The sequence below is a fragment of the Andrographis paniculata genome, unplaced genomic scaffold (genome assembly GCF_009805555.1).
Source record: "Andrographis paniculata isolate CXL003 unplaced genomic scaffold, ASM980555v1 Contig35END, whole genome shotgun sequence".
Lineage (NCBI taxonomy): Eukaryota > Viridiplantae > Streptophyta > Magnoliopsida > Lamiales > Acanthaceae > Andrographis > Andrographis paniculata.
In genome coordinates, this window is record NW_026137568.1 from 1,845,587 (window position 1) to 1,859,066 (window position 13,480).

The following is a 13,480-nucleotide window of genomic DNA, read 5'->3' on the forward strand; positions in this document are numbered from 1 at the left end:
AAGACACTAATGAAGTATTCTTGCAATTTTTTCTTAATTTATATTATATTTTGATATAATAATTAATATTTAAGAATCTAACGCATAAAAAGTAAATAAAATCTTTAGACCAGAGATAATATTTTTTATTTTAATTATATATATATTCTTTCTATATCAAAGCCAAGCTTGTCTCAAATTACAAATCATAACCTATGATAATAACTCACTAGTTTGGTTATGTATTTCGATTTCGATTTTTTGTTTGAATAATAGTTGGTTTGTTTATTTTGTGAAAACAAATCAATATATTTTTTCAAAAAAAAAATAATATATTACACATATTTATTGTTTTTATATTAAACTATTTTACAAAACAAATAAACCCGTAATATTTATGAAAAATATATATTTTACAAAATAACAATAATTATATAAAAAAACTTATTAAAACTAAACTTTAAAAAAATAATATATAGTAAAAAATATGAGAATTTGATTATAAAAAGGGACCACTTATAAAATATAATAAGAAAAATAATAATATTTTTATATTTGATTTTGATATTTTCAATTTATGTCTTCACTTTCTTGAGGTAGCATTTAATATCTCATACAAGTGTCAATATAAATTTCTATGTCCACAAAAAAATATAACAATATTTTCATTAATTAATAAACAATTCTAAATACAATATGTCCCTAATAAATTGAAAATAGTCAAAAGAACTTACAAACTTGGCAACACTCAAATTAAAGATTTTAAATAATCATATTAAATACGTAAATTTTACAATTTCTTAAAAATTTCATAACTCAAAAATTTTCATCTAAACATAATTCAATAACAAAATTTATACTCCCTCTGTCCCAATACAATAGTCTTATTTACTGTCAGTCCTAAAATAATATTTATTTTCATAAATAATCATATTACTATAAAACTACCTCTACTTTTCATTTTTATTACACAATTGTCACTACTTTTTACACTAATACACTCACAAGGACAAAAAGGTCTTTTATTTATACTTTTTATCAACTATCAATATAATATTAATATTCATTGAATTCTGTGTCCACATCAATTAAAACTATAGTTTTGAAACATAAGGAATATAAATCTAACAGAAGATATCACAAAATATATATTAATATAACACAATTACAACACATGCTAGCAATTTATACAATATCCACTAAAATTGATCTCAGCATACGAGATATACTAATAAAATAAAACAAATAATATGTACTAACAACGTATACTATACCTATTGTAGTAATTCTAGTTATGTGTTGTCTAACTATATTTTATGTATTATTTAACTCTAATCAAGATTTTAATTATATATATAATATATATATATAGAGAGAGATTAATTTCAATGAATATAATACTCCATCCGTCTCATAACAAAGTATCTATTTTTCTATTTTAGTCTGTCATATCAAAAAGTATCAATTTCTTTTTTTAGTAACTGTACTATCTACCTAACATTACAAATACTCTTACATTTTACAATATATTACACAAATGTTATTACTTTTATATAACACATACTAATAAGGTTATTTTAGTCATTTCTATTTTATTTCTACGTTATCTTAATATAATATTAATATTTTTAAAATTACGTGCAAAAAGTAAATGAATATTTAGTTATGGGACAAAGTGAGTAGCATATTTCTATTTAACTTGAATTTATTAAATTATAAACAAAAGAACTTTATAATTCCCAATTATTCAACTCATGAAAATAAAATACTTTTTCTGTCTATTTTAAAAATATATATCTACTTTTAACGTGAAATTTATAAAATAATAATATTTTATTTATAGTGTAATTAAAAGTAGTATATAAAAATATATATATTTTTTACTTTTTTTTATTATAAGTAATATCGTGATGGTAAATATAGGAGTATTTATATATATATATATAAAAAGTATATTCATAATTACTAAAAAAATAATTATTTTATAATTAAATAACTTAAAATACAACTATGTATATTTTGTGAGTAGGAGAAAATATAAAAATAAAAATAAGGCTATCAAATCAAGTAAATATAAGTAACTTTGACCAATCAGTCAAATAATCACAACAACAACACATTTGTTAAATATGTAAACATTTTAATAACTTGATAAATTGATGGACCACTTCTACCATCTAATAAGAGAAGCTTATATGTACTTGATTTTTTTTATAATCTTAATAATCTAAATATAATTAAATAATAAAAATATGATGTGACTATAAAAATTTTAATTTAAGCAACACTTTACATAAAATTCTTCTAAAAGTAAATACAAAAAATGAAATATAAATTAAATTTAATTATTGATAATAATAAATATAATATATGAGTTTTTGGAATTGTTTACTTTCACAAAATACTAATAAGCGTTTTTAATAATACTCTTTTCGTTCGTCAAATTTCATTTCATTTCTTTGTAAATATTAATTTATTTATTTTTTTATAAAATATTTACAAAATAATACAAGTAAGGATTTTAATAATATTTTTACATTTCTCAATAATTACAATAAAAACATAAAAAAATTCTAAACACTAAAAGTAGATAGTAACCTTTGTTTTTTATTGAATCTTTTGTTATTTTCAAAAAAATTTAAATTTTATTTTTTATTTGAATTTTTTATAGATAATATTTTAATATAATAGTGTTACAAACTCAATAGTAGTAATTTTATTTTGAAATCAAAACTTCCAAATATCTCGATTTAAGAGTCCAAGGTTTCTTTAATTGTATTTATTTGTGAAATTTCATAAAATTTTTACTATCTATTTTTTTTAATATATAAAAATATAAATCAAATAATTATTTTATATTTTTTTATATTATATTAAAAATTAATTTTATATTCATCACGTAAACATCACATCAAACAATTATTCAAATTTAAATTTTTACTATTAATACATATAAATCCACATACAAACACACTAGAGTTTTTTTTTTTTTTAATGAAAAATTGATTTTTTATTTAAATAATAATAGTATATTTTATAATAAATATTTTTATTTAAAAATCTAAACAGTACTATATCCATAATTATTAAAAGTGAATAAGAAAAAAACTGTAGTACTATATATTTTATTAAAAATACAACCAAACCAAACATGTGTTTCGTTGTAATTGGAAATCAAAATTAATACAGTAATATTTAATTAGCTATATCATTTGTAATAAAAGTAGATTATTTTTTTTATATCATATTAATTTTTTTATTATTATAAAAAATTATGCCCATATAATTGAACACAAAATTTAATAACATAGATTTAAAAAAAAAATTATATTTGTTTTATTTTTTTTATATAACAACTAAAATAAAAAAATTGAACATAAATTTAATTAAAAAAAAAAATTAGCCACTTATTATTATTATTTTTTTTTAGAAAAAAAGAAAACTCAATTTTAACAGTCAATTTTATACTAAAATCAAACAAAGCGATATCAAATTAAAACAAATCCTACCATCCAAATGATGACATCGTTGGACTGTGACACGTGGAGGTTAGGGTTTAAATTCTGGAGGCTTCAGCTCACCTGTCACATATGGTTCGTTTAATATGACTTCTTCGTCAAGTCTGATTTGTAGGATATTAGGTTTGGCCGGGGGTTTACTCAGAGTACACTTTCGGATAGCGACAGTAGATTCCTACGTTATTAAAAAAAATAAAAATAAATAAATAAATAAATAAAATGAACCATACCATCCAAATGATGACATCACGCAACAAACCCTACGATCCAAATGATGACATCACGTACGCACAGTAACAATTTCAATTCCCATTTTACCCTCGCCCTTTTTAATATCCTAAATAAAATCCTTGTCGGGACACTTCGACGTACCTTCTTCCTCGTTGACACACACGTGTATATATATATATAACTCACCCCACACTCTTCTAATTCTCAAAATTCTTGATTATTTCCTAAAAAATAAAAAATAAAAGAACTTAAAAAATGGAATTAATTTCTGCCCTTCACAGCTTCAACGACACTTCTAATTCCTCTGAGAATTCACAAAATTATCCCAAAGATTCCCTTCCTTTCGACGAGAGTGATTCCCAGGAAATGTTGCTGCTCGGAGTTCTGTCGGAGGCCGACGAGGTCAGTTCCGATTCGCCGCCGGACGCCGGAAAAGTGGCCGCCGGCGGGACGGCGAAGGCGTTCCGGGGGGTGAGGAAGCGGCCGTGGGGGAAGTTCGCGGCGGAGATTCGGGATTCGAACAGGAACGGGGAGAGGGTGTGGCTGGGGACGTTCCAGACGGCGGAGGCGGCGGCGATGGCCTACGATCAGGCGGCGTATGCCATGAGAGGGGCGGCGGCGATCCTGAATTTTCCGGCGGAGGAGGTCCGGGAGTCGCTGAGGGCGATGAAGGGGTGTATGGCGGAGGAAGGGTGCTCGACGGTGATGGCGTTGAAGAAGAAGCACTCTATGCGCCGGAGACGGCGGACCGGCGGCGGCGGAATTGAGAAAGTGAAGGCGGAGAATGTGGTGGTCCTCGAGGACCTGGGAGCTGATTACTTGGAGCAGCTCCTGAGTAGCTGTAGTACAGTCTTGTAGTTAATTATTCTTGCGGGTCCTAGGCGTACAACGCCTGAATGAATCTTCGCCGTGTTTTATGTGGGACCCTTGAGTTGAGTGGTCCCGATCTACTGAAAATTCCTTTTTTTTTTTTTTTTTTTTTAATGATGTGGAAAAGCCGTTATCCGAAAATACGTACTAAACTTTCTGACCGAACCTAATACCCTGCAAGTCAGACCCAACAAAAAAGTAAAATGTTAATAGTAAAATGTTAATCATTTTAATTACTCCATCCGTTACTGTTTAAATAGGTTTTTTGAAATTTTGTAATATATTAAAAAATAATATTTCCTCCGTTCTATTGGAAAGATGACATTTGCTTTTTGTACGTAAATTTTTTAATATCAATATTATATTGGATTATAGTAAAAAGACAAAAATACCCCTATTACTATGGTGCAATATAAAAGTAATGACATTTGTGTAATATATTGTAAGTTGATAGAGTATTTACTATGTTAGATATGTAATATAATTACTAAATTAGGAAATGGTAACCTTGTTTTGGGACGGACGAAAATAAAAAATGGTAACATTTCAATAGGACAAATGGAGTACTGCCTTCATTCTGTAAAAAAGTGACGTTTACTTTTTACTTGTAGATTTTTTAATATTAGTATTATATTGATTTATGATGAAAATGACAAAAATGCCCTTATTATTGTATGATATAAAAGTAATGACATTTGTGTAATATATTGAAAGTTGTAAATGGATTAATTATTTAGGGAGGTAGTATAATTACTTAATAAGGAAATGATATCCTTGTTTTGGGACGGACAAAAATAGAAAATTGTATCATTCTTATGACACGAAATGAGTAGTATTTTATTAATTAGTGAAAGCGTGAGTTTTGATATTTTTACCCTTTAACTTTATGTAAAAAGTCATTGTAGTTGTAATGATATATTTATAATTTAGGGAAAAGTTAAGGATATTTTGATATTACTTTTACTAAAATATCAAAAGTGATATTTTGGAATTTGATACAGACTAAAATGATAAAAATAATATTTTGAGTTGGGATGGAAGAAGTATATATTTTTTTAAAATAAAAAATAAAAAATTATTTGACATGATACTTGGGGAAAAGAAATAAGTAATAATTTAATATCATACTCCCTCATTCCCACCTATCATGTTCATATTATCATTTCTATCCGTCTTTATCTCATGTCACTTTTCTCTTTTGAAAAATGATTACACTTTAATATTATTTTAAATTCTCTAATTTAATTTTTTTAATTTTAATTAAACTAATTAGTTATGTTAATTTTAATCAATAATTATTTATATTATAGAATAATTATTTTCACTAGTAGATTATTAATTATCTACTAATTATATTTATCATAAATTTTCGTATTTACAGTAACCCAAACATACAATATCAGACGGATGGAGTATGTTTTAAAACTTACTATTATTATCAAAACTTTAAAAAATATTTATATAAATATAATCTAATTTCATATCATCAAATTTAAAAAGTAAAAAAAAAATAATTTTTTCGTCCGGTTATAAGGGTCTCATTTACCTTTTGCGTTATTGTATTTAACATTAAAAATATTTTTATATTTGTATAATTTTTTGCATAAATATCGTTATAATAGAATTATCAGGCACTAATAAAAGTATTTTTTTATTTTTTCTTAATTTATACTACATTTTTATATAATAATTAATATTAAAAAGTCAACACGCAAAAAATAAATGAGATCGAACATAGTTAATATTTTAATTGGTTTGAAAAAATAATATATTTTATTAAAAACTGTATTCTGTTAATAATAGTAATTTTAATTTAAAATGCTAAATAAAAAACTTTTTGAAAAAAGAATAAAAATTCGTTCCGTTTTCCTAATATTAATTTTAAATTTCAATTCTCTAAAAAAAAAAAAATTAAATAATATAAAATATATTTTACAAAAGTAAAAAAGCAAAAAAAAAAAAAAAAACTTCAAATACTCATTACAAAAAATAAAAAATTTAACTTAAAATAATATATTTTATACTTTGACAAATTTTTTCATACCTTACATAAAAAAAATCAATCAATTTAAAAACTTTGTGTGAACAAAACCGTTATAAAATTAAAAAATTTAAATAGAATAAACTCAAACATAATATATCACTTATGTATTCAATTTTAAAATTTTAATTTAAATAATATTTTGATGTGATATTTATGAGAGAAAATAATTATATTTTTTGCGCTTGTTTATTTATTTCAAACATAAATTAAAATTATTTAGTTCATATAATTTTTTTTTTATAGAAAAATATACTATTTTCGTTCCACTTGTTTTGTAATAAATTAAAAAATAATACTACCCTCGTCTGGCTCTATGGCTCTCATTTACTTTTTGCATGTTGATCTTTGAGTATTAATTATTATATCAAAATGTAATACTAATTAAGAAAAAATTGCAAAAATACTTCAATTAGTGTCTTATAATACTAATAGAAGGACCTTTGTATAAAAATTATACAAATATAAGATTATTTTTAATGTTAAAGACAATGATGCAAAAGGTAAATGTGACCCTTAGAGGCGGACGGAGGAAATACTATATTTTATTCATTAGTGAAAGTGTGCAATAAATTTTGTGTAACAGTCCAAAAAGTTTATGGGAATATCACACGCCGACACCGAAACAACAACACATATGGACGTACGTGTCTCGATGCCAAGACTAAAATATAATAAAAATAAGTACAAATATTTTATTTTGGAGAAGTCATAAACTATTTTTACCAACACCCACAATTACTTTAAAATATGTAATTGCATAAGGTCATAATAATAGTTCATCCCCACGATGCATCAAGTTGGTGAAGGTTTAAATTTCAACTCTGCATGGAAGAAAATAGTAACATCAACAATAGCTGAGTAAGAAATTAAACATACAATGCATGAAATAAATTATCAATAATAAGTGTTAGCCAAAGCAGCAACTACAACTATCCAAAATCCATTGCTCACTCAATTGATCAACCAACTTGCAAAGTAACCGTTATTTTTAGTCAAATCTACTGCTCATACAATTATTAATTAACTTGTCAAAATGGCTAAATCTAGCTAAATCTATGGCTATCACAATTTAACAATCGACTTGTCAATCAACGGCTAAATCTAACAAAATCCACGGCTTATACAATTTATCAATCGATTTGTCTATCAATGGCTAAGTCTAGCCAAATCTACGGCTTATAAAATTTATCAATTGACTTGTCAATCAACAACTCAGTCTAGTCAAATTCACAGTTTATACAATTTATCAATCGACTTGCCTTTCAACGACTAAGTCTAGCCAAATCAATGCAAATTTATGGCTTACACAATTTACCAATAATTATTTGTCCGCCAACAGCATCAATAACCCAATAACAATTTATTATATACACTATATATCACATCAATTTCATTTAGCAATTAGTATTATCATATTGCAACAAATTCACGACATAATCATAACGGTCTATTTATTTCAAACATACATAATTTAACTCCTTACTTTAACCGTAGATTTATCTTGCCTAATGGAAACATGGCACAACCCCAAACCGGCCGGACCTCCAAACGTTCTTAAACCACAATAAGGACACGAACATCAAACAACAATAATGCACAAAATTCGATAACTCGAACAAAAAAATCACACACACGCTCCCAAATAACCTCAATTCAATCCAACCACCACCAAAATTATTCACAAGGCTTTAGAGTACCTTTATAAATTAATTTCACGTGAAAAGTCATTAAAACAAGACTGAAAAATCAGGACACGGATCAAACGACGTTGGTTTTACGTACAATTTCAAAATTTCAAATTGAATAATTAAGGTCCATTGCAATAATATGTAGAAAGCCCTATAAATTAACACTCCCACATGCCAAATTAAGTTTAAAACCCTAATTTAGAAACTAAATTGGAAAAAATCGCACTTGAACTCAATTTCTCAAAATTGACATCAAATTCAATCGGTAAAAGGAAAAATAGGTTCAAATACATCATTTACTAACCAACACCAAAAAAAATTCGACATGAACTCAAACATCCATTCCCAAACTGCAATTACACCATTGAAAGAGAAACAAAGCTTAGATAATACTTTAGAATAGAAATGAGATCCAAAAATATAAATTAGTTGAAAAGTTTACCGTAAAAATCGATTTTGAACGGAATGGAGTGATACTCTAACCTCTTATGAACCATATCCATTGTTGGAAGACGAAATGAGGGTGAAAGGAGGGTTGGAGAAGTTTTTAATTCGTCAAAATATGCAAAACACGTATTTTAAAATCGTTTGACCGTATGGTAATCGTACAACCTCGACATTAAGACATTATTTGGGTTGTAATTCACTCGTCCGACCTCCCATTGACCTCTCGTTTGCATAAACGGATAACTAATTGAAATTACTTTCTATCTGTAAATGTTCAGATCAATTGAATCTATACACGATTTACGATAAATATTGGAAGTTAATAGTTGTGACATGAACTCTTTAAAATAAATTTTTTTACTAAAATTTAACATTTCTTTTTTGTCCAACATTCAAGCAACTCTCTGTCAATAGCATTGAAAATATAATTTGAATGTTTATCTAATGAGATCAAATTCACCACAACAAATAAAAACTCAAAAATTTGTATTCGATCAAAATAAACATATACAAGGGTTGAAACAATTAAATATTATTAAACATCTAATGAAATGATTCCGTTACGGATCGGGTATTACATTTTGACATTTTTTGTCCTTTGACTTTATGTATAAAGTAATTGTATGTATAATGATATGTTTGTAATTTAAGTAAAAATTAAAAATTGTTTGGTATTAGTATATGTTTATTTTTACTAAAAGAGAAAAATGATAATTTTGAATTGGACAAACGCAAATAATAAAAATGATATTTTGACTTGGAACGAAGAGAATATTATTTTATCTTAAAAAACATCATGATCAAAATATTATTTAAATAAAAAATCAAATAAAATTATGAATTTAAAGAAAAAAAAGAAGAAAAACTCATATCATTTTTCTAGTGTTCGTTTTATTTTGGTTTGAAACTAAAATATAATACTCCCTCCGTCCCAAGTATCGTGCAACATTTGTTTTTGGCACAGACATTTAGGTGGAGAGTATTAAATATGGTAATTTGAGATAATTTAGATCTTAAGTGATGTGATTGGAGAAAAAAATGATTACTTATTTTTTCATTTGAGTGATACGATGAGATAAAGTGAGGTGTGTATTAATATATATATATAAATATTATTAATTATTTCTAAATTTAAAAATGTTATAGTGAATTTGGGACAAACAAAAAATAAAATGTTGCAGGTGTTTGGGACAAAGGGAGAGAGTACTATTCAGCAAGTATTATTTATTTTATTTATTTTTATAAAATATTATCTCATAATACTATTTAAATCAAATTGAATTAGTGTTTTGAAACATATTACTAATATATATAAAAAGTATAAGATAATCTTTTTATCAGACACGAAGAGTAATGTATTTTTAATTAAATATTATATACAAAATCTTATTCTCAAACATTGTTTGTTTTATTATAATAATTACTGTACTAAAATATAAAATTGAGCACAGTGCTTACCACACAAAAGAAAAGGGTAAACACATGAGTTATACTCCCTCCGTCCTATATTTATCTATCCGTTTTTTTTTAACAGAGTTTTAGAAATATTAATATTATATTGTAATTTAATAGAAATAAAAGTAAAAAAAATTAGGTAAAATTGCTTAAAACTTTCATGTGATTTTAAAATTCAGCATAAATCTTCTTAAAATCTTCTTATACTTTCAAATTTTCATAGCATTCCCCTATATTTTTAAAAACGTTGCATGAAACCCCACAGTCATGAAACTTTTCTTGTGTGATGAAAAAATAATTTCCTATCTATATATTTTGCATGACGGATGCAATATTTTTTAAAATATAAAATGACGTCCTGGAATTTTAAAGTAAAATAGGGATTTATACTGAGTTTCAAAATCATAAAAATATTTCATGCAACGTTTTTGCAAGTATGAAGTAAAAAGATTGTTGACCGTATTTTTGAAATTAAAAATTTAATTAGTAATTACTAATAATAAAGATAAAATATAATAAAAATAGTAACATATTACGAAATTGTTCCGTACCTTAGGCTATGTCCTAAAGGCAAAAGAATAATTCACTACATAATATATATATATATATTTTTTTTATGATTATTTTATATATTTTAATTTTAATTAAAAACAAACTATACAATTCATACTATTATTAATTTCATAAATTTAATTTAAATTTAAAAAAATATTTTATTTATTACATTATAAATTTACATTATTATATTTATTAGCTATCAAATCAATACACATCACACCTTCTGAAATTCAAACAAAACCTACTAATTTTCAAAATTATTTTAAAATTCAGATTCAAACCAAAATATAAACATATTATGAAATTTAACATTTTAAAACTTTCTCTTGATTAAATTTAAAATTTTATTTTTTTATTTTTTACAAAATAATAATAATAATAGGTCAATTAAGTAGAGCAAGGACAACAAAAAAGTACTAATTTATATGTTTTTTTTATTATTATTAATTTTCTAGTAAATAATTGTACTAACGAAACGCCAAATGTGCTTTTAGATGAATAATTACTAGTTGACAGCCATGCATGCACCTTTATTAATGTTAATATAATCACACTTGCCAATTATTTAATTTATATAAATTTCCACACTTGTTAAACAATAATAGTTTTTAATTGCATTTCTTTTTATTAAATTTTTATGCTGATTTGTATTCTTTGCTTTAAAATCTTGACATATTATGCTAATTTATTATTTTTTTACTATTGACTTTTTAATAACCCGTTCACTTAATTTGTTTATTTTTTCTATTTTTATCAGTCTTATATAATTTGTCGTTTCTTTTTTAGAAATATAATTATACACTTTAATCACATTTTAAAATTTTTAATTTATATTTTTTATTTTATTTAAACTACTTAGTCATCTTAATTTTAATCTATAATTGTTTTTATTAAATTATAATTATTCTTACTAATATATTTCTTAATTACTTACTAATTAGACAATACGTAACATTGTGTGTCTAAGCTAAAATAGAGAAATTAACTGGAACGGAGAGAATAGAAAATAGAAGGATGTTTTCTTTTTTTTGGGTTTTTTTAAACCTTTAGTATCATAAGCAACACCATACATTATGCAACAACAACTTGTAATACAATATTTTTAAAAAATATTTATTTGTCTTCAAATATTTTTGTTGTAATGAAAAGAATTATTAACTTACTAATTTTTTTTTTATTTTTTTTATTTAGATGTCGAATAACATTGAAATGTTAAAAATGTATTTGAAAGTACTTGTGCACCTAAATTATCAATTGAAAATACTACACGTGATGGTAATAAAAGTTGTCGAACTTCTCAACATAGCCAATCCCAATGTAAAAAGAGAAAAACTATGTAAAAAAATAATAAAGATACGAAAGAGAAAACTAAGTATGTCCATTATGGGATAATATTTGACGGTAAATTTCAAAATGAGATCACTACAATTAATACTCATTTGAAAAAGTGAAAAAAAGTTTCAAGTATAGATCTTACCCAATTCCAATTGATTTTACCATCTGAACAAAGTTCATGACTTAATACTTGTAGTTTTGATTAAGAAGAGGTTAAAAATGTCATAGTCATATGATTATCGTTGACGAGTTATTTTTTAAACTTGTTGAAAGAGAAAGATTTTAATACTTTACGTCTAATACTTGTTCTAAGTTGCAGATTTCGTCTAAATAGACAATTTCACATGATTGCTTTAAGTTGAGTAATAACGAAAAATACTTAATTGATAACATTGCTGAAATCTACAAATCAAAGATTATGTCTTATTACAAATATATTGACTTTTATTTTTTTAAAAAATGAATTATATGTCTTTTTTTTTTATATATTGAATTATACGTGTTTGACAATATATTATATTGATAATGATTGGAAATTGATTTTAATGTAAACTACTTCTTGGTGCCCATTGCCAAATCTCTCTTATGTAGATTTTTAGATGTTCATTGCCCAAACTTGCTTTGTATATTTCTTGTTGGAACATTGAAACAGAAATAGGAAAGCTTAAGTGTGTGTTTATCTGGGATTGAATTTTAAATATACTATTTATTTCATTTTTTTTTATATAAAAACATCAAATAAAACACTTATTTTTTATTTTTTATATTATACTAAAAATAAATTTTATATTCAAAACATCACGTCAACACAACTATTCAAATTCAAAATTATTACTATTCAAATCCCAATTCAGAATGCAAAACCCCCGTACAAACATACCCTAAGCTAAGTGGCATAAATTCTATTTACTTCTTAATTATTACTATTATTTTTATCTTGAATTGAATCTTACTGTGGGGTTAAATTTTAGGAGATTTTGAAAAAAAAAAAAAAACAGATATATATATATATATTGCACGAGCGAAGAGACTTGCCAACAAATTTGTCCAAACAGTTCAAATCGTCAATTCGATTACGGTTTAGTAAAATATTAAATTGAAATCGAATTTTTCAAGTGACGATTTTAGTTATAATTTGACGATTTTGATTACAGTTTAAAAATCATCGGTTACAGTTTACTGTCGATTTATATATATATATATTTATTTTTTATATTTTTCTTTTTTATTTTCTAATTTTTAAAATTTAAATTTTATTCAAAGATAATTAGATTTGATTTTGATTTTATTTAGATATATATTTATTATTTATTTATTATGTAAACATTATATATATAATATTAATTAGATTGTTA

At 24.3% G+C, this 13,480-nt stretch overlaps 1 protein-coding gene across 1 annotated transcript; it reads left to right on the top strand.

The window, feature by feature from the left end:
• Nucleotides 1–3,935: 3,935 nt before the first annotated feature.
• On the top strand, nucleotides 3,936–4,877 carry LOC127249279 (ethylene-responsive transcription factor 1B-like). Its single transcript, XM_051272010.1, has one exon. The coding sequence runs from the start codon at nucleotides 3,984–3,986 to the stop codon at nucleotides 4,584–4,586; it is 603 nt and encodes a 200-aa protein (XP_051127967.1). The 5' UTR covers nucleotides 3,936–3,983; the 3' UTR covers nucleotides 4,587–4,877.
• Nucleotides 4,878–13,480: the final 8,603 nt, after the last annotated feature.